At 45.2% G+C, this 23,230-nt stretch overlaps 1 protein-coding gene across 1 annotated transcript in view; it reads left to right on the forward strand.

The window, feature by feature from the left end:
* Positions 1 to 23,230, forward strand: part of TEX14 (testis expressed 14, intercellular bridge forming factor) — a gene marked incomplete at both ends in the record, with an annotated part of 675,561 nt that overhangs the window by 287,563 nt on the left and 364,768 nt on the right. The window contains 2 exons of the mRNA XM_082248092.1: positions 4,431 to 4,554; positions 20,951 to 21,129. Coding sequence (XP_082104218.1) covers positions 4,431 to 4,554; positions 20,951 to 21,129 — 303 coding nt within the window. The remainder of the gene's footprint in view (positions 1 to 4,430; positions 4,555 to 20,950; positions 21,130 to 23,230) is intronic.

Consider the following 23,230-nt stretch of genomic DNA (forward strand, 5'->3'; position numbering starts at 1 on the left):
TGACACAAAAAGATAACTTCTACAGAAAAATACTAACTTCAAATAATCAATGCAATGTGATGTTTAGCTCAATAACGAAAGTGAAACTGAAACAAAGTGAAACTAAAACAAAGTGAAACCAAAACAAAATGAAAGCAAGATTAACATTTCTTCCCAGGTATAGTATAAGCCATAAATTAATGTTCTATATAAACAGACTACAATGGTCTGCGTAATCACATAGCCAAAGTCATTCCACTGCAGATGAAATGAGAATAAGCCATGCAAAACGGAAGACTTAAAATTGCAAATAATGCATGAAATCTGATATTAATAAAAATGTATAAAAACAAAAATCAGCTTTTTAGAGAAAAATCTACTATGGCTTATACGGCTGGGATTGTAATCTCATTGCCCTTAAATATGCAATATAAAACATATAAGGAAGGAATAAACAATTGTTGAATAAAATCAAATAATACAGCAAGGCATAATTACCACACTTAAGATGGTGTTACCAGAGTCCTAAGATGGATGCCAGTGAGGGAGGAGTTTCCTCCGAGTTTCAGATGAATGATTGGACAAATATGGAGTATGTCTGGATGAGTCTGTTGAGGAATCTAATAGCGTGTGTGGTGTAAGTGTGAGGTGTGTTGTCAGTAGTGTAAAGTGTGTAATCTCCTCTCTCATCTGGGTTGGTCTTTTATATGGTAAGAACAAAGAGCTATAAAAATTACCATAAGTTAAACCCAGAGGGATGAAACATTATCCCAATTGGTTGGGATATTCTATACCTAAACTGATGAGGTCAGAGACACACCCCTTTTGATAATTAACCCCATACTTGGTCTAATAAAGTTAAATGATGATTTCTCTATATGTAAAGATTAATCATAAAACACAACATAAAACTTTATCCAGACTCCCAGTACATACATAAATGTCCACCTGTATCTCCATAATTCACCTGGGCAAGTAATGCCATTCCAATAATTATATTATTTAACACAATATAATATTTTTATATGGAAAATCTGAAATTATCTCAAGACTGCACCTGGTATTTTGTCTCCAGAGGGCAGTGTCGTACCGTTCATTAGATTTTGTATTCAACTTAATTACCACCATGTCCTTATCTGATGACCTCTCTGACCTCTGGCTAGTGAATAGCCATTACTTCTTTGACCATGTCTTACACTGTCAATTAAGATGTCTGGCCTGTAGGATTTACAACACCTTGAGCACTTAGACTAGACTTCTCTGAAATGAGGCAACTAGTGACGAGATACATATGTCCTTACACTTATTAGAAAAAGAATTCTAAGTAAGATTATTACTGAGAATATAAACCCAAAATGTGATATAACATTCCTAAATATATATGTATATGCATTACATAATATAATGACATAATTATGGCTAATATCTTCTCACATATGATAATGTATCTATAAAAACTTATATGGTTCATCTTTAAATGTCTGCTAGAATATACTGGGGTATTGTCCATTGTTATATACTTATAGACAGACTGAGATATCCCCCCTTAACATAGCGTCAGACTGACTAAGTTTTATCTGATCGAGATGTCAAAAGGGATCTTATTTACGATTACATAGAAATACAAAGATCTCTGTTGAGACCATAGACCCTTTGTAAGCCTGTGAGAGACATTTTGTTTAACAAGTATATATGAACTTTGTTTCACCTTAAAAACAAGATGGACGCCATCCTGTTCAGAATCTCTTATATGCATAATATGAAATATACAAGGCTTTTAAAATCATTTTTCTTTTTACCTATTATTATTTTAATCAACCCCCAATAACCCCGACAGGACAATTAGAAAGCAGATTACCTCCATCATCACCCTCTAGACCAAGTGCAATGGGCACTTTACCCCGAAAATTTACCCTGATATATCAGAAATGAGGGACTCTGGATGTGGATATCCAGGCCTCCTGTTTCAATGACAAGTTATCTCTGTTTGTGACTGACCCCTGTCAGTTTTTATTGCTACTTTTGCCGCCATTAGGGGGTATCACTCTCTCTGTTCTGTTTACCATTATGATCAAAAGTGAAAATAAAAGAAAATCACAAATTTTGGGTTGTCCCCAGAACATGACTAAAGTACTGTATATAAAAAAACACAAACCTGTAAAGCACACTACAAGGTCCAGCCCAACAGACAGCAGTCTATGATATCAGCTATGTGAGGACAAATATTTCATTCCAACACACTTGCCAGGTGAAGATCGGGGAAGATCCAGGGGGGGGCAAGCAACAAAGAAATGGCAGCGCAAGATCCTCATTAGAATGATAAAGTTATTTATTCCATAAAAACAAATAGTACACTTACATTTTAAAATCTTGGTAATTGGCATAGATGGCAGATGAAAAACACCACAAGGTTGTATGCAGTATGATAAAGAAACTGCCAGGCTGTTATTGTGCGAGCCTGTCATATCCCTCTAGCCAGCATCAAGGAGATAAGATCATCACATCTGTCAGAAAGCTCGTCATTCCTCAGCATACTGCACAAGGTCCATCTCGTGGTAACCCCCTCACGTCTGTCTGAAGTGGGGGGGGGGGGGGTGCTGCTGGGGCCAGCCTAATGCGTTTCAGAGGTACTACTCCTTTGTAAAAAAAAACTCCTATCTCCCTGATACCAGCTAGAGGGATAGGATAGGCACACGCATTAGCAGCCTTGCAGTTTCTCCATCATACTGTGTACCACCCTGTGGTGTTTTTAATCTGCCATCTATGCCAATTACCAAGATTTTAAAATGTAAGTGTACTATTTGTTTTTATGGAATAAATAATTTTATCATTCTAATGAGGATCTTGCGCTGCCATTTCTTTGTTGTTAGAACATTAATAAAGGTTAAAATCTCACAATGGGGACACTGGTTCTGGTGACCTGGCCTTGGGGTGGCGCCAATGGGTTCCTTTATTTGCAGGGATTTCTTCTCACTTATTTTTTTGGATATTGAAAATAAGTGAGGGTAAATTTCCCCCATGAGAAACAGATGTTAAAAAAAAACTAACAGGGGTATAACCCTCTCTTACTATTAAAAATGAAAAAAATAAAGGTTTGCCTATAGTTCTACTATAAGGATTTTCTGGGTTCAAACCACCTTTACAGCACCCTGTATTTCATTAGAACCCTAATTTGGTTCTCTCTGCTCTGCAGAAGTCCCTCTTTGAACTCAATAAGGATCTCCCATTGGTTGATCTCTCCTGCACAGTAGCCATCCTGGTGGCCATCAAGTTTGTCGCACGTGCCACTGAGTTAGGAGCTTTCTCTTGTATGGAGCCATCCTTATGCTTCACATGCATAAAGTAGTCTTGCGCACAAGACCTTCCTTTCTTCTTAAGGTGGGGTAAACCTTCCATCTCCACAAAGACATAATCCTTCCTTCTGTGTGCCTGGCTCCTAAGCACCCAAAAGAAGTTTGCTCTTCACTGTCTGGACTTGGTCAAAGATATCAGAGTGTACCTATCAGGAAGATGGATTACTTGTTCTAACCTCAGGATCTTGCAATGCACATCCTGCTTCAAGATTCAACATTGCTAAGTGGACAAGACAATTCATCTCAAGAGCTTACACCCTATAGGATAAATCACCTCTGCACTATTATGTATGCTTACTCCACCAGGTCTGTAGGAGTTTCCTGGGCATTCCAACATCAGGCCTCTGTTGCCCAGCCTTTTATGGCCGCCACCTGATCTTCGTACTTTTTTGAAGCCCCAACAGGTGGTTGTCCAAACATCTGCGAATGCAGCTTTTTTTCTACAAGGTTTCTGCAGCGATGCTCAGAGTTGGGTCTGTTGACCCTTTTTAATGTTACACCTGTTGGCACAGTTCTGCTTTCCTTGTCTTTGCTTGGTCTTCTTAGTCATTGCTTGGGATGTCTGATATTCTATGAATATCAAGCCACTGTTCTGTACTGTAGGATTAAGACAAAAGGAATTTTGTCTTACCTGCAAATGTTATATCTTTAATTACAGTACAGGATAGTTCCTGTGTTACTCTGCATTGCTTGCAAAAAAACTGAAGACTCACGCAGTGGGGTAGGGTTATAGGGGAGCATCCATGGGGTGTGCTCTCAAAAGCTTTGACAGTGCCTGAAAGTACCAGCCTATAACCCAGCGTCTATGATCATCTAGCTTGTGTCCTGTACTGTACTCCCAAGATATTAAATTTACAGATAAGTTAAAATGTATTTATTTTTTTAGCCTTGAGTCAAAACTGGTCTTCTGAACACATGTCATACAGAAGCAGTAACTGTAATCCTTTATTACAAATATGCAACTAATCCAAAAAAATGTGCTGCTGCTTGTAATGTAGATTGAAAACAACAGTCTATACTCAGAATTACCAGTGCAGTCTTTACCATACTGCATGTAATAATTCAGTTTGAGAAAACATGTTTCTTTTTCCTTTACAGAAATCTACATCATCCTCTTATTCTCCATCTATTAGCTGTGTGCACCTCATCCACTCTGGAGAAAACAAGCCTTGTATTTGAGAGGGTCAATTTTGGTTCCCTATACCACATTTTACATGAAAAGGTGATGTGTTTTTGCTTGTCATATTGTTCACGAAGTAAGCTGCTTTCTCTATCGTTCATAGACGGACGCAGTCTCTGAGCTCCATATCAATAGAGTTATGCTGCCCCCTACAGGAGTAGGACACTAGGCAGAAAAAAGTTCTGGCTACGCCTATGGGCAGTCCCAGGGGGTATTTACCTTTTCTCTTGCTGCTATAGGATGTCAGTTTTTATTCTGCCTAGTCAGGAGTAAGGACCTAGTTCCTTGCTGGGATTTCTGGTCCTGGCAAAGTTTTTTCTAGATTATTTTTTTTTAGTTTACTTTTTTTCCGGATTTTTTCCTGTGAGATCTACAAGCAACTATGCTGGATCTGAGTGATGGGCTAGATGTATAGATCTAGTGGTCACCCCAGCCGGCCAACGAGCATGCGCAGACCTTAGCTCCGCATTGGTTCGGCCGCGAAATAGTCCTACTGGATGGGGACTGGCCCCGCGAGTTAAACGTCTGGCCAGGTTGCATACGACTGTGTCTAGGCCCGAGTGGCAGCGTTCCTATTTGGCCGACAGCCCTCCCACTTTGGCGGAGAGGGGTTTTGTCAGGAGATGGAACCCGCCTGTTCTGGTATGGTGAGTAAATGTTCCCCCCTCTTCCCTTGGCAGATTTTGGGGTGGACGCGGGCACGCACCTCCCACCTACTGCCCCCCCCCCCACTACTGGTGATATTGGGACGTAGGTGTCTACTCCCAGGGGCTATCCAAGTTTTCAGGCTGCAGGTGGGGACGGACGAACGATCGTGCGTGGGGGGGGTCTAACTGTCACTCCAGAATTCACCTTCCAATTGATCCCGTTCAGGAGGCTGGGGGTTCCCCACAAGGGTCCTCAGTAGCTTTTCTTGTAGCCCATGTGCTCTGCATGAAGTGGCGGCCATCTTGGTACACTCTGCGCCATTTTTCGGTGGATTTTTCTGATAGAGAATCACTGAATGGGAGTTCCCTTGAGGTGTTTTTGTAGGTGGAGCCCCTCCCTATACCCTGTTGCTGACTGACATTGCTGCTGACACGTGCTGTGCAGACATTCTGAGCCTCCTGATGCATCTTGGTGTAGGGTGGTGAGTCTGGGGGGGTCTCTCTCTGTGGGGGGTTCTCAGTGCACGCTGCCTGTCCTCCTGGGGGCGCTGTAGCGCGGTGGGACGTTTAAAAAAAAAAAAAAACGTCAATTTTTTGCTGACGGGTTCCCCTGGTGCAACATGGACCCTGCGGAACATGTGTCCCTACCTGACCCTCTCAGGGAGGCTGCAGGGCCCTCCGGCTCCCAGCTTTCCAGTGATGGAATTTCAGCGGTCCTCGAATAGTTTGTGTCTCAGGTGGAGGTGGCCTTTAAGGGGCGAGGTGCTAAAAAACGCCCTCCGCCTACCCTTACCTTATCTGATGTTTCAGATTCTGAGTCTTACTCAGCCATCGCAGTCGCAGATCTCTCTGCCGGGCCAACTACCTTGCACCCTGTCTCCTCTGATAGTGAGAAGGACATTTCCACCTTCATTGCCGCGCATAAAAAGGCGCTGGTGGACGCGCTAGTTGTATCTGTGCAAGAGACCCTAAAAATGGAGGACGCAGCTGCGACTGTGAATAAGGTGCAGGTTACATTTGGTATTTTGACGACATGCTCAAAAAATATAGGGACCGCCCTAAGCGCTTCCCTGGGGTGCCTAAGCGGATTGCTAGACGCTACCCCTTTGAGGAGTCCCTTACAAAGAAGTAGACTGTGCCACCTACGGTGGACCCTCTGGTCTCAAAACTGAGAAAAGCTACCATGATCCCAGTGGAGGATTCCCTGTCCTTTAAGGATCCGGCGGATAGAAAGGCGAAGTCTGTGGCCCACAATATGTACTTCCTGGCGGGGTCTGCACTAAGACTGGTGTTTACGGTTGCCCTGGTCGTGCAAACTTTGACTGAATGGGCTAAGTTGCCACGCCGTGATCTGGAGGGAAAACCAGTCCCTCCTGCCTTTGTGGAGCTGTTGGACCAGCTGATGCAGGGGCTGAAATTTGTTTGCGATGCCGCCCTGGATACTGCTCCCTTATTGGGCTGACTGTCGGTTTCGGCAGTAGTCCTCCGGCGTACACTTTGGCTAAAGTGTTGGTCTGCGGATCAGACTTCAATGAAGTTCTTGACGGATCTACCTGTTCAAGGAGATCAGATGTTTGGGGCTACCCTGGATGACATTATCAAAGGTCTCACAGGGGGTAAGAGTACCTCTCCCACAGGCTAACAAGGGTAAGGATCCACGTCACAGACAGGGTCCCTCCTTTTCAGCTTACAAAAAGTTTTTTCGTCCCTCAGGGTCAGTCGATAAGGCAAAGCCCTTCAAGACTCCCTCGGGTGTGTCTAAGCGGCCCTGGTCTGGAAAACACAAATCTAGTTTCACCAGACCTGAGGACAAGGCCCCTCCGGCCTGAAGGTGCGCCCTCACCCGTATCTGGGGTGGGGCGACGTCTTTGCTGGTTTCCAGACCTGTGGCTCTCCCGGATAGAAGACAAATGGGTTCAAGAGGTCATACAGTCTGGTTACAAGATCGAGCTTCGATCCGTCCCGCTGGTGAGGTTTTTCCCTTGTCCCAATGTGCGACTGTCCCCGGTTCGCTTGCAGGTTCTCTTTGGGGCAGTTCAGGACCTGGTACAACAGGGAGTAATAATTCCGGTTTTGTGTGCGGAACATTTTTAGCGCTTTTTTTCAAACCTGTTTACGGTCCCCAGAAAGGACGGAAAGGTGCGTCCAATCCTGGACCTGAAGGCACTGAATTGCTTCGCGAGTTCAAAAATTCAAGATGGAGTCAGTTTGCATGGTAGTGGCTTCCCTAAAGCAGGGGGGGGGGGCTTTCCTGGCTTCTGTAGACATCAAAGATGCCGCCTACCTTTACATCCCAATGTGTGCAGGTCACCAATGGGTTCTCAGTTTTGCCATGGGAGAAGATCACTATCATTTTGTGGTGTTACCCTTTGGTCTAGCCTCTGCTCCTCGTGTCTTTACAAAGGTGTTGGCTCTGGTCCTGGCGCTGTTGCCACAGTGGGGGATATCGGTCCTGGGTGGACGATCTGCTTCTCCGTGCAGAGTCTCCTTCAGTGCTGGTAGCAAATTTGGAGATCACCATGAGAACTCTGGAGGAATTCGGGTGGATTCTGAACCTTCAAAAGTCGTCCCTGGTCCCTTCAATGAGATCGGATTATCTGGGCCTGACGTTGGACTCCGCCAGGGTATGTCTTCCTCCGGAAAAACTCCAAAACTCCAGACCACGGTTCAACTGTTGCTGTCCAGCAAATGGTCGTCCATTCGGACCTGTATGAGAGTCCTGGGACTGATGGTGTCATCCTCCGAGGAGGTCCCCTTCGCTAAATTCCACACAAGGATCCTCCAGAAGAAAATCCTTCTCAAATGGAACAAGAATCCAAGGATGGACAATCAGATCCAGGTGACTAGGGGGTCCCTGATTTGGTGATTTCGGTCCCCAATGCTCAAGCAAGGGAAATACTTCCTCCTTGGGTATTGGACAAGTGTCACCACAGATGCCAGTCTGTCTGGATGGGGAGGGGTTCTTGGCAGGTTTTCTGCTCAAGGAGTCTGGTTTCTGGAAGAGTCCAGGTTACCGATCAATGTTCTGGCGCTGACAGCGATCAGGCTTTGCCTAGACCACTGGACCGAGCACCTACAGGGTTGTCCAGTGCGTATTCAATCAGACAATGCCATGGCCATGGCTTATGTCAATCACCAAGGGGGCACCAAAAATGTTCTTGCGGCCTTGGAGGTGGCAAACATCCTTCTATGGGTGGAATGCTTTGTTCCAGCTCTCTCCGCTGTTCACATTCCAGGAGTGGAAAATTCTCAGGCGGATTACCTCAGTCGACAGGCCTTGGATGCAGGGGTCCTCCATCCCGGACCTGGCTTTCCGTCCAAAGAAACCCTGCCACATGTGTCCTTGGCTTTTTTTCCCTGGTGCGTAACTTTATCCAGGGGGTGCGATAATTGGTACCTCCGGTGCGACCTCTGTTACCACCTTGGGACCTTAATTTGATGCTGTCAGTTCTCCAGAAACATCCTTTTGAAAGTATTCGGGAGATTCCCCTGCTTACCTTATCCCTGAAGGTAACCTTCCTGGTAGCTATTACTTCTGCGCGCAGGGTGTTGGAACTGGCGGCATTGTCCTGTCGTTCTCCCTATCTGGTGGTTCTCAGGGATGAAGTGGTACTTCGTCCGGATCCGTCCTTCCTTCCGAAGGTGGTTACCAGTTTTCATTTGAATGAGGACATCATGTTACCCTCTTTGTGTCCTAAGCCGAAACATCCTAAGGAATTTGCACTGCTTACTCTGGATGTGGTCCGGGCAAGCAGGGTGTACTTGGCGACTACTGAGCCTTATTGGAAGTCAGATTCGCTCTTTGTACTCACAGATGGCCCTAAGAAAGGGCTGGCTGCGTCTGCTGCGACTATTTCCAGATGGATCAGACAGACTGTGGTGCAGGCTTATTCGGTTAAGGGTCAGGTTCCTCCTTTCCCTGTTAAGGCGCATTCTACTTGGGCGCTTAGTGCTTCCTGGGCTTTTCGCCAACATCTGTGCTTCAGGTTTGGAAGGCGGCTACCTGGTTGTTTGTTCACACCTTCACAAAATTTTATAAGGTGGATGTGGGTGGCATCTGCAGAAGCCTTTTTTGGTCGCAAAGTTTTGCAGGCTGCTGTTTAAGGGGGTTCATAGTCTCCCTTGAGGGTGTTTAATGTTTTTTTCAGGTGGGTCTCATCTTGTTCTGATGAGTCCTATGTTGCCTGGTTGGCTATGATGAGCCTTGTGGACTTATTTTTCTGTTGTTCCCACCCCTCATTTTATGGCACTGCTTTGGGACATCCCTACCTATATGTAGATCAGAGATTGCGCCCTTCAATGAACTTTAGAGAAAATTGGATTTTTGTCTTACCGTAAAATCCTTTTCTCTGAAGTTCATTGACAGACGCAGTACTCGCCCCTCTTATTTTGAGTTGGGTTGGTATTATTTTCTCTGACACTGCTTTGATAAAAAACTGACATCCTATAGCAGGAAGAGAGAGGGTATACCCCCTGGGATTGCCCATAAGCCTAGCCAGAACTTTTTTCTGCCTAGTGTCCTACTCCTGTAGGGGGCAGCATAACCCTACTGATATGGAGATCAGATACTGTGTCCCTCAATGAACTTCAGAGAAAAGGATTTTACAGTAAGACAAAAATCCAATTTTTGTGATATGTTAGTTTAATTCAACAACAATGTAAAATTGCATAAAGTGAAAATACAAGTAAAGCAGAGCACAGTGATACAATGTGGTGCCTGGTTGGAAGTTATTTAGAAAAAGTCTAAAAGCGTAGCATTGGAATATTTTGTCAATATTTTACTGTTCATTGTTTTACAGGTAATGCATTGTGGCCCTTGTGCTGCTGATTTAGAGGATTGTCATTTCGGCATGAGTGCCAACTATGTCTGGCATTTTTTCCCCACTCCTTCATTCGTAGAAGCTGTACTATAGCTTCTATGAATGAAAAGCGATCCATGCCCATCCTCCATTTATAAATCCCTTTTCATTTATGGAAGCTAATGTAATTACATTATGATCGTCCAAGTTGTCCCCAATTTTCACATCTGCAATCAGCTCCGTGTGGTTTGAAATTAGTAAATGCAACAGAGTATTTCTCTTGCGTTCATTGACAGACACAGCTCTTCTGATTCTTGACCATATGGTTTATAGTACCAACTAGAGGAGTAGAACACTAGGCAGAAAAAAATAAAAAACAGCACAGCCTGTGGGCAGTCCTAGCTGGTATAAACCCTGCTATAGTCAATCCAGTTGATTATGCCTAGTGTTTCAGGAGTAAGGACCTAATTTTTACCTGGGGAGATCTTTAATCATGAGATGGGCTGGACGATGGGCTGGATAATCTAGATCCAGTGGTCATTCCAGTGTGGCCTACGGCACAGACAGGTGCTGGGTTGATTGCGACAAGCCCCATCCTGGACTGGGGTGGCCAGCGAGTTAAACGTCTTGCATGGACACACATGACTGGGTGCAGAGTCCATGTCACATTGCTACCCGGGCCGACAGCACCCTAGTTTGGTGGAAAAGAGGATCTGTCATGGGATCCTTACCCACATGCTCCACTGGATCGGTGTGTGGATGCTCCCTCCCTTTCCTCCCCAGACACAGTGTGGGGCGCAGGTACTCTGTGGTGTGGCCGCTCCTGTCTACTCCTCCTCCCCTGGCCTCTAGTATTTACTCCTTTCCCCCCTGGCCGGGCTCCCTCTCCATTTCCTACCTTCCAGTCCACTGTGCTTGAGCTAACCTTTCCTAGCATCCCTGGGTGGGTGGGTGGGTGGGGGCCTTCGCAGTTGTCCCTGCAGGCTCTGGGAGGCCTCATTGCAGCTGTCATGTGCTTTACTGTTGCCAGCAGCCATTTTCTCAGCGATCTGTTAGACATTTTTCAGTGGACCTTGCCACAGACAGATTACACGTGGGTACCAATGACATAGGCAGAGGAAGATGGAGAGTCCTAAACGATTTCAGGGACTTAGGCGCTAAGTTGAGGAGTAGGACCTCCAAGGTAGTATTTTCAGAAATACTACCTGTACCTCAAGCCACACCAGAGAGGCAGCGGGAGATTAGGGAAGTTAACAAGTGGCTGAGGAGCTGGTGTAGTAAGGAGGGTTTCGGGTTCCTGGAGAACTGGGCCGACTTCTCAGTCGGCCACCGGTTCTTTGGTAGGGACGGATTGCACCTAAATGGGGAGGGTGCAGCTGTACTGGGTGAGAGGATGGCCAAAAGGTTAGAGGGGCTTTAAAACTAGGTGATGGGAGGGAGGGTAAAGATGTAGAATTAGCCAGTGGGGAGCAAGATTAAGAGGGCACAAATGGGGACATTAGCGGTAGGGTGTTCAGAGCTCCTAAACCCAAGGTGGGTATGGGGAAAAATCACAAGAGCAGCCTAAAAACAACATCAAACGAGGATATATGCAACTGGTCAAAATTACGAGGTTTGTATACCAATGCCAGAAGCCTGGCCAACAAGATGGGAGAGCTGGAGCTGCTGATGTTTGAGGAGGACTTAGATTTTGTGGGGATAACAGAGACTTGGTTCGACAGCTCTCATGATTGGATGGCGACCATTCAGGGGTATTCCCTTTATCGCAGGGATAGAGAAGGTAAAAAAGGGGGAGGTGTATGTCTGTATATTAAGAACAATGTACAAGCAAATATGAGGGATGATATTAATAATGGAGCTATGGACGAGGCAGAATCCCTATGGGTAGAACTTAAAAGGGAAGGCACTATAGGGAAGGTAATATTGGGCGTATGCTATAGGCCCCCCATCCAGAGGGAGGAGGGGGAGGCGGACCTCCTTTTACAGATAGGATTGGCAGCAAGGATGGGAAATGTCATTATAATGGGGGACTTTAATTATCCAGATATAGACTGGGCAGAAGGAACCGCGCATTCAGCCAAGACTCGGCAGTTCCTAAATGTTTTGCAGGACAATTTCATGTGTCGGATGGTGAACGCACCGACAAGAAACAATGCGGTACTTGACCTACTGATTACCAACAATACAGACCTGCTCACGGATATAGAGATACGGGGCAACTTAGGAAACAGCGACCATAGGTCAATTAGTTTCAGTATTAATCATAGTAATAGAAAACACAAGGGTAATATAAGAACACTGAATTTCAAAAGAGCCAATTTCCCAAAACTGCGCTCTCTGCTAGAAAATATCAGATGGGATAGGACCCTGGGAACAAAGAACACGGAGGAAAAATTGAAGTGCTTCAAGAGAGTTTGGCCAGTGCATTCTAAAGGGAAATAAATTTAAAAGAGCAAAACTAAACCCTGGGTGGCTAAACTCCACCATAAAAATGCATATTAAAACTAAAGAAAAGGCCTCCAAAAAATACAAGACTGAGGGGTCATTGGCAGCATTCAAGCATTACAAAGAGTGTAATAAGAAATGTAAAGACGAAATCAAGGCAGCTAAAATAGAACACGAGAGACATATAGCAGAAGAGAGTAAAAAGAACCCCAAGAAATTCTTTAAGTATATAAACAGTAAGAAAGCTAGGCCAGAACACATTGGCCCCATAAAAGATGACAAAGGAAATATGGCCACAGAGGACAGAGAAAAGGCAAAAGTGTTAAATAATTTCTTCTCTTCAGTCTTCACAAAAGAATCGGGGGGCAACACTAAGCCAGCTTGTAAGGCTAAACTAAATAATACACCTCAGGAAGTACCGCCATGGCTAACAGAAGATAGACTTAGAACTAAACTAGAGAAACTTAACATAAATAAATCACCGGGACCGGATGGCTTGAACCCGAGGGTTCTTAAAGAGCTCAGCCAGGTGATTGCCAGACTATTATTCTTGATCTTTAAGGATAGTCTACAGACAGGTATGGTGCCAGCTGGTTGGAAAAAAGCCAACGTGGTACCAATATTTAAAAAAGGGCCGAGATATATCCCGGGTAACTATAGGCCGGTCAGCCTAACATCAGTAGTCTGCAAGATTTTGGAGGGGATGTTAAGGGACCACATACAAGACTTTAGTAATGAAAATGGTATTGTTAGTAGTAATCAGCATGGATTCATGAAAAATCGTTCTTGCCAAACCAATCTATTAACCTTCTACGATGAAGTGAGCTGCCACCTAGATAAAGGTTAGACTGTGGATGTGGTGTATCTGGACTTTGCAAAGGCCTTTGACAGCGTTCCCCACAAACGCTTACTGTACAAACTGAGGAAGGTAGGTATGGACCATAGGGTGAGTACCTGGATAGAGAACTGGCTCCAGAGGAGAGTCCTGTTTAATTTATTCATAAATGATCTAGAGGAGGGGATATCGAGTATAATCTCAGTATTTGCGGATGATACTAAAGTAAGCATGCCAATATCTTCTATGCAGGATGTGGAAACCTTACAAGCGGATCTGAACAAAATAATGGGGTGGGCAACTACATGGCAGATGAGGTTTAATGTTAAAAAATGTAAAGTAATGCACTTGGGCGTCAGAAACACGAAAGCAAGTTACTCACTGGGGGGGAAACCTCTGGGTGAGTCTAGGATGGAAAAGGACCTGGGGGTACTGGTAGACAACAGGCTTGGCAGTGGCATGCAATGCCAAGCCGCTGCAAGAAAAGCCAACAGAATACTGGGATGTATAAAAAAGGGGATTCACTCCAGAAATAAAGAGATTATTCTCCCACTCTACAAGACTCTGATCCGGCCACATCTGGAATATGCTGTCCAGTTCTGGGCACCGGTCCTCAGTAAGGATGTGCTGGAACTGGAGAAAGTCCAGAGAAGGGCAACAAAAATAAATAGGGGAATGGAGGGCATCGGCTATGAGGAAAGACTACAAGCACAGAACTTATTCTCTCTGGAGAAGAGACGATTGAGGGGGGATATGATATCAATGTACAAATACTGTACTGGCGACCCTAGCATAAGGAACAAACTTTTCAGAGAAAGGGAATACAATAAGACACATGGCCACTCACTAAAACTAGAGGAAAAACGGTTTAACTTTAAAATACGTTAGGGGTTCTTCACTGTCAGAGCAGTAAGGATGTGGAATTCTCTTCCACAAGCAGTCGTATCAGCAGGGAGCATCGATAGTTTAAAAAACTATTAGATGGGCACCTTAAAGACCACAACATAGAGGGGTATACAATGTACGGTTAACAGCAAACACAAACACATCATAGGTTGAACTGGATGGACTGATGTCTTTTTTCAACCTCACAAACTATGTAACTGACTTGTATAGGAGCTGGCTGGGGAAGTGCATGCGACCATTTTCTTATAGCCACACAGCAATGGCCATCTTGCAGGTGACCAAGCTGGATATAGAGACAGTCCCTGAGCCAAGAGAGAGCACTTTCTGAGGCTTGGTCCGACTAGTTCTCTTTAGTATGAAGGTTTTGTTCCCACCCGTTTGTAGGGTGGGGTTTTTTTTCGCTGGTTCTCGGGTCATTGAACCTCCAATATTTTTAGGAAAATGGGTCCCCGACCAGGTTGTGCCCGGCAACAGGATAGAATTTCTTTCTGATCAATCAGAGAAACTTTTCCTTCTAATCTTTACCTTCTGCCATCACACCTTTGGGCCCTGTGCAGGGTGAGGCAGGATCTGCTGCACAAGGGAGCAAAAGTCCCTGTGCTCGACCTGGAATGGTTTCAGGGGTTTTACTCCAACCTTTACATGGTTCCATATACAGATGGAGTTCGCCCAACTCTGGACCTCCATTGCCTTGAATCGCTTCATGTGGGTGCAGAAGTTTAAGATGGAATCCATCCGTTTGGTAGTGGCTTTTCTTCATTAGGGGGATTTTTTGGTGTCCATAGACATTAAGGTTGCATACCTGCACCCATCTGCGAGAGACATCAGCTGTTACTTTGCTCTGCAGTGGGGGATGTAAGTTATCGCTTTGTGGTGCTCCCTTTCAGGTTGGCCTTGGCCCCTGGATATTCTCCAAGGTGCCTGCCCCAGTTCTGGTGTTACTGAAACAACTGGGGGTTTCCCATGACTTGTTATCTTGATGGCCTATTTCTGTGGGTGGATTCCCAGGCTACACTGACGGACAATGTGGAAATCATGATGGGCTTCCTGCGGGACTTCAGCTGGGTCCTGAATTTAAAGAGGTCTGCCCTGACTCCAACTGGGAGGCTTGAGTATCTTTGCCTGAGTCTCGAAAATTGGCAGATGAGCTCCAGAGGCTTCTGACTGTGGTTCAACTACCCTGGTCCCGCAAGCAATCCTCCCCTCTTGCATGCAGGCTCTGGGTCTTAAGGTGTCCACCTTCAAGGCGGCCCCATATTCGTAGTTCTGTACAAGAGTTCTGCAGAGGGAAATCCTGTCCCTCTTCCCTGGACAACAAGAATTATCTGGGCCAGTCAACAAGTTCCTCCGCTTGTGGCTCCAGTTTTCCCCCTACAAACTGGGAAATCCCTTCCCCCTCCACTGGATGGTAGCCACTATGGATGCCAGCCTGTCCAACTGGGTTCAAGATTGGTACTAGATCATTGGACTACAGGGGAGGCTTTGCTACCTATCAACGCCCTGGGACTGCGAGCGATCAGGCTGTCTCTGGACCACTCAGTGAATCTTCTGCTGGGGCTCCCAGTTAGGAGCCAGTCAGATAATGCCACAGCAGTGGCCTCTGTCAACCACCAAGGCAGAACGAGCACTGAAGTAGCACTGGAGACATCATGCATTTTGCTGTTGAGATTCTCTCTGCCATGTACATTCCTTGGCATCCAGACATGGTTGGCAGATTACCTCAGTCGCCCTGGATCAGAGAAGTAGTCCCTACAATTGAACGTGTTCCATCAGTTCTGCCTCTGCTAGGGGAACCCAGATGTGGATCTTCAGATGGCACATTGGGCGCAGTATCATCTCATTTACACCTTTCCTTCTCTCAAACTACTACCTCGCCTGCTGTGCAGAATGGAGAATGAAGGGATTTCTTTCCTTCTGGTAGTCTCAGACTGGCCACATTGTTCGTGGTTTCCCAACATGGTGTGGCTGGTCACGGACACTCCCTGGCGATTGCATCTTTTGGGAGGATCTTCCGTCCCAGCATCCAGTCTGCAACCCTGCTTTACTGTCTCTGGCTTGGACAGCATGGATATTGAAGCCAGGTTTCGAGAAACAGGAGGTTGTCTGGTTTGGCAATCCCTACAATGTTGAAGGTACTCAAAGTCTACCTCTTGGAAAATATATTGTCGCACCTGGAAGGCTTACAGTATATTGCCTGGTGCAAGGCTCTGGGTGTCCATCCACGTTCTTTTTCGGTGGCTCTGGTTTTGGTTTTGGCCTTTCTCCGATTGAGCGTTGCACAATAGCTTGCCTTGATTACAATTAAAGGCAGGCTTCTGCCCTTGAAAACTTTTCCCGGCATCCCTTGACCACACATTCCTTGATCCGCACGTTCATTTAGGGGGTTTGTCATGTGGCACCTCATTTCCACCTAATTTTCTCCTCATCCTTTGTGTTAGAGGTGGGTCTATAGCAAACACCCACTGAAAATGTACTGTTTGTTTCATTTCTATGTACCTCCAGCCATTAGGAATCTGCATTGTCATAACCCTTGTTAGTGATGTCACCTCTCACATTCACTTTCACATAACTTTTGACATAAAGGCATACCTGTCTACCTCCTCTACCAACCCTTTCCCTTTGAAACAGAGTGTAGCCTTAGATATGTGCAAACCAGCCATGTGAGCTACCTAAAAGAGGTCCACGGGGTGGAGATGAGTGCTGAGGGGAGATTTGATGGATGCAGACCTGTAGAGTATGCACACCTGACCCCTGCACTCTGCATATTATGTACTTCTGACTCTTGCACCCTCTTCTTTATATACTCTTTACCACTGCACTCTGTGCATTGTGTATTTCTGCCTCCAGCACTCTGTGTTATGTACTCTTGACCCCTGCACACTGTGCACTATGTACTCCTTAGCCCTGTTCTCTGTTTGTTGGGTACTGCAGACCACAGCATTCTTTGTGCTACGTACTACTGACCCCTTCACGTTCTGCGTTATGAACTTCTGATTCTTGCACTTCATGTGTTGCACACTCCTGAGCCCTGCATTCTCCTTATTATGTACACCTGACCTCTGCAATCTGTGCATTAGATTCTCCTGACCCCTACACTTTATTCTTTATGTACGTCTGACTCCTGCACTCTCTGCGCTACGTACTCATGACTCCTGAACTCCGTGTTATGAACTCTGGACCCCTGCATTCTTTGGTCTATATACACCTGACTCTTGCACTCTCTGCATTATAAATTTCTGATTCGTGGCCTGTTACACACTCCTGAACCCTACACTCTGTGCATTATGTATACCTGACCCCTGCATTCTGTGCAATATCTATACCCCATCACTGCACTCTGTGTATTATGTACTCTTTACCTCGGCACTTCCTGTGCTGTGTACTCATGACCCCTGCACTCTCTGCATTATGTCCACCTGACCCTTGCACTCTGTGTGTTACACACCCCTGACTTTCTACTCCCCTCGTTTTGATGGGCCCAATTGTGTCCCAGGTCTTTCACAATCCTAGCAACGCTCATGGTTTAGTGTTTTCTTATTGCTCACTCTTGATTTGCAATTAGGTTTACCAGACTTCCTGTATTGATTTAGATAATGTAATTTCCCTGCGGACTGATTTGAGCCTCCCTTCCCTCCGATGGGAAATGCCTCTTTCCCTGGACTGCTTTATTGAAAAAAATCACCGGTTGAATGTATCCTTTTGCCCCAGCAATATAAGGCTATGCAAGCTTCTTTTGCCCTGAACCTGGGAACCCACTCTAGCAAAAAGCCTGGTCCCCTGAAGCCTTAAAGCCTGGGGACAAGTTCTCCTCACAATGAGGTGACAACCCCATTTCTAAAAGTGTAAGATTAATTGCTGCCCTTTGCAACTGTTTAGTCTTAGGATATTTCATACATCTGGGGTCAAAGCTCAGCTCAAGGGGTTACAAGTAGTGTTCCAGGCTCTACCCCCACTCCGATTCCTGTTTTCCCACCTTCCTTCATCCCCACCTAGAGTTTATGCTTCATTGTCAACACTATTGGTCTAGGGTGTCATGTCTCTGATTGTGATAGGTTTCAGGGGCTCTGCTCCAACCTGTTCACAGTTCCAAATCCCAGTGGGGCATTCACTTAATTTTAGATTCACTGAATCTAACAATTTTCAATATCATGCTGTGGGTGAAAAGTTCTGTATGTACTCTACCAGATCAGTCATTGCTTCTCTTTATCCAGGAGATTTTCCAGTAACTGTAGACATCAAGGATGCCTACCTATAATTCTCCATCCTTCCAGCACATCAATGCTTTCTGCAGTTTGCTGTGAATTCACATCACAAACAGTTTGTTTCCCTGCCGTTTGGTCTGTTCACTGCTCCTTGGGTATTCACAAAGATGCTTGGCCCCATGCTTGCTCTGCTTCTCTCTCAGGACATTTTACCTCTTGCTGAAGGGAACAGTCAGCACAGGCCATTTTGGCTTGCGTCAAACAGATTGTTCAGACTTTACAGAGGTTCAGATGGATTCTGAGCATTCAGAGCTCTATGCTGGAACCAACCCATTGTTTGGAGTATCTGGACCTTCTCTTGGATATGGCCTTGTACAGTGTTTTTCTTCCACAAGAAAATAAGAGCCGATGTTCAGGCTCTACGAAAGCCAACCTTTTCTCTTACGTGAGGGTCCTAGGCTTAATAGTAGCCATCTTCAAGGCAGTCCCTTTTTGCTAAATTCCACTCCAAATTGTTGCCACCCATCACTGCTGCTGGATATCATGACCTGACATTCATCAGCAGCAGCGGTGGGTGCAGCATGTAAGTGAGAGCAGCAGCAGATCTCCATAGTATCCAAGGCGCTTGTTTTATCCACTCATGTGAATAAGCGTTTATTTTCTTTGAATAAAATGTGTTTTTCAGTGAGTGAGCAAAATGGATTGTTATTTATTTTAATGAGCTTGAGATTCAGAGACCACAAGAGCCATGGGGCAGTAAGCAAAGATATTTGGAGCGTGACATCCTGAGTTTTTTTTTCTGTATTGAATGAAACCATCTGGTTGAGCTGTGTATTTTGGTTCCCTGGTGATTTTTGACCTTTGTAGTGAGGGTCAATCAGGTAAGATAACATATTTGGGGAATTTGGTGGAGAACTTGTGTTACATATCTACAGCACATTTTTCCATGCTGATTAGTTTTTTGACTTTTGGGTACTTTTTGGTCTTTATTATGATTGTGTTTAACACTCATTTGTAACATATTTAGTCACCTTGCAATATTAATTGTTTGTTAAAACAGTGAGTGATTTGCAGTGGTATTTATATTCACTTGATAGTATTGACATTTTGTTTATATATATTTTTTTTTGTTTATTAAATCAAATAACACTAAGGGCTCTTTCACACGGGCGATCCGATCAGATCCGCCTGTCAGTTTTTTAGGCGGATCTGATCGGATCCTCCATGCAGCTCTATGGGGCAGCGGGTGTCAGCGGAGACACCTCCGCTGACACCCGCTGCCATCCGTATCCGATCCTGTCCGTGAAATCCGGACGGATGGAAACCCTATTTTTCCATCCGTCCAGGGATCGGATCCGATGAGAGCGGACAAGCGGTCCGCTCTCATCCGATCCCCCATAGAGAGCAGCTGGGGCTGTGACACCTCCCTCTCCGCACTGCAAGCAGAGACGGAGCTGTCATCCGCCGGCTCAGCGGGGATCGGCGGATCGATCCCTGCTGAGCAGCACGGATCCGCCTACGGAGGCGGACCGTGTGAAAGAACTTTGTTGAGCTTAAAAAAAGTTTTGTCTATAGTTCGAAATAAAATTGCCAGAGTGCAGGATTTCTAACAACTTTTATTAAATAAACACATCCACACTTACATGTAAACAGAAGAAATATAGCTTGGATGTAGGGGGAGATATTGTGTAACAGATGAAAGTCAGACAGCTACTAAAGGGAATAGCAACTGATGCACCATAATGCCGGACCCACCTGAACTAACAACAAATGCTATGGCCACCCTGCACGATCACTGCCAGCACTGGGCACAAGAGGTGGGCAAGCGCTAGGCGTTTCAGGGGCCACTACCCTTTAGCTAAACTTGATCAAGTGGGCGGGGCTCCTGAAACACGTAGTGCTCTCCCACCCCTTGGTCTCAGTGCTGGCTGTGAACGTATAGGACGGCCGTAAACTCCCCTGTTTGTTGCTAGGTCTGGCTGGTCCAGCTTTATGGTGTATCAGTTGCTATTTGCTTATAGGCTGTCTACCTCCCATCTGTTACACAATATCTCCCCCCGTGTTCAAGCCACACTTCTTTTGTTTACATGTAAGTGTGAATATGTTTTAATAATACATGTTGCAAAGTTTTTACTAATCCTGTGCTTTGGCAATTTTGTTTCTTCTGCATACTGCTGTGCATCCTTCCCTAGTCTGATCTGCGGAAAAGCTACAGATTCTCACAACCTCCAGTCCATGTTTTGTGGATTTATCTATTCATGTAGCAACCATATCATTACCTCTGCCCAGTGGACATCCCAAGGAATCTGTTCTGCAGAGCAAAGTACTGTGAGCCATAAAACTTTTACTTTGGCTTTTTGTCTTTACAACAGATCACCGTGTCCTTTTGTCCACCACTTATCTATTTTAATTGTGGACTCTTACTATATATACTTATATTGTGAATGATAAATATTTTTTGTTGTTTTTATATGGGTTTATCCATAGAACATTGTATATACAAACTGTACTGTACATTTAAGTTGCATCTTGATCAATTTAACTTGTCTTAATGAATGTAGTTTTTGCAGTACAGTGACTTAACTATGTTTATAAAACTTCCAGCGCTCAGAGTGCCCGATATTGCCCATGGAAACTATATTGAACCTACTACTTCAGGCAGTTGATGCCCTCATGTTCCTTCACTGGCGTGGTTTTGTTCACTGCTCCTTTTCCTCACATGCCATACAGGTTGTATCTGCAGGGCAGGCAAAGATAAGCCACTTTGAATACATGATACAAAGGTAAAATAATAATTGTGACTGTGATATATTTTATCTGTATTTAGTCTGCCTTCATTTGGTCAGTGTTTGCTGTATTTTATAAGTGTATTTAGATAACTTCCTTCGGTGCATATAGAAATGCCTAGATAATTCATATCCCTAATTCATATCGCCAGGTTCTGCTGAACAATTCTATAACTAATCAACGGATTATAATGTGACTGCCCCCCCAAGGCTGCCAATTCCCTGTCGCTAGCCTCTCCAACTCCCGCCCGCTCTCTTTCACCTATAACTACTCCCCCCACTCTCCTTTCCTATCCCCTTCATCCCCTTTCTTCACTTCCAGCACTGATTCCCTCCCCCATAAACCCGATCCCCGCAGCTACCTCTAAAAGCCAGCATCCCTTCTCTGGCACTTCTACTGGCTTCAGGGGCTTAGAGGGGATCTCAGCATGTCCCCCCCCTGCCAGGTCAGTCTCCGCACCCCTGATTTAGCCATCCCTCCAGTGGCATCCCTCCTACAGCTGCTGACCGGCACTCGGGCGAGCTGTCAGGCTCGGAGCGGGTGAAGCTGGGGCTTGGGGGGTCTTGGTAAACATGTGTTTACCAGCCCCCTCCCTGTAGTACAGTGGACCAAGGCAGCCATCACTACCGGCATATTCACTGACAGCTGATCAGCAGAGCATAGTAAACCGACTGTTTACTATGTCAGATTGTCAGTTTATGAATGAATGAGGAGTCTCTATACAGTCTCCTTATTCATTCATGTGAAGTGCTCAAAAAAAGAGATAGGGGGTCTGTTTAGACCTCTCATATCTCACCAAAGAACCCTGTCCCCACCCCCTAAAAAAAAAAAAAAAAAAATATATATATATATATATATACAGTGGGTACGGAAAGTATTCAGACCCCCTTAAATTTTTCACTCTTTGTTATATTGCAGCCATTTGCTAAAATCATTTAGGTTCATTCTTCTTCCTCATGAATGTACACATAGCACCCCATACTGACAGAAAAACACAGAATTGTTGACATTGTTGCAGATTTATTAAAAAAGAAAAACTGAAATATCACATGGTCCTAAGTATTCAGACCCTTTGCTCAGTATTTAGCAGAAGCCCCCTTTTGATCTAATACAGCCAGGAGTCTTTTTGGGAAAGATGCAACAAGTCTTTCACACCTGGATTTGGGGATCCTCTGCCATTCCTCCTTGCAGATCCTCTCCAGTTCTGTCAGGTTGGATGGTAAACGTTGGTGGACAGCCATTTTTAGGTCTCTTCAGAGATGCTCAATTGGGTTTAAGTCAGGGTTCTGGCTGGGCCATTCAAGAACAGTCACGGAGTTGTTGTGAAGCCACTCCTTCGTTATTTTAGCTGTGTGCTTAGGGTTATTGTCTTGTTGGAAGGTAAACCTTCGGCCCAGTCTGAGGTCCAGAGCACTCTGGAGAAGGTTTTTGTCCAGGATATCCCTGTACTTGGCCGCATTCATCTTTCCCTCGATTGCAACCAGTCGTCCTGTCCCTGCAGCTGAAAAACACCCCCACAGCATGATGCTGCCACCACCATGCTTCATTGTTGGGACTGTATTGGACAGGTGATGAGCAGTGCCTGGTTTTCTCCACACATACCGCTTAGAATTAAGGCCAAAAAGTTCTATTTTGGTCTCATCAGACCAGAGAATCTTATTTCTCACCATCTTGGAGTCCTTCAGGTGTTTTTTTAGCAAACTCCATGCGGGCTTTCATGTGTCTTACACTGAGGAGAGGCTTCCGTCGGGCCACTCTGCCATAAAGCCCCGACTGGTGGAGGGCTGCAGTGATGGTTGACTTTCTACAACTTTCTCCCATCTCCTGACTGCATCTCTGGAGCTCAGCCACAGTGATCTTTGGGTTCTTCTTTACCTCTCTCACCAAGGCTCTTCTCCCCCGATAGCTCAGTTTGGCCGGACGGCCAGCTCTAGGAAGGGTTCTGGTTGTCCCAAACGTCTTCCATTTGAGGATTATGGAGGCCACTGTGCTCTTAGGAACCTTAAGTGCAGCAGAAATCTTTTTGTAACCTTGGCCAGATCTGTGCCATGCCACAATTCTGTCTCTGAGCTCTTCAGGCAGTTCCTTTGACCTCAT

The sequence above is a fragment of the Pelophylax lessonae genome, assembly GCF_965119305.1.
Source record: "Pelophylax lessonae genome assembly, chromosome: 2".
Classification (NCBI taxonomy): domain Eukaryota; kingdom Metazoa; phylum Chordata; class Amphibia; order Anura; family Ranidae; genus Pelophylax; species Pelophylax lessonae.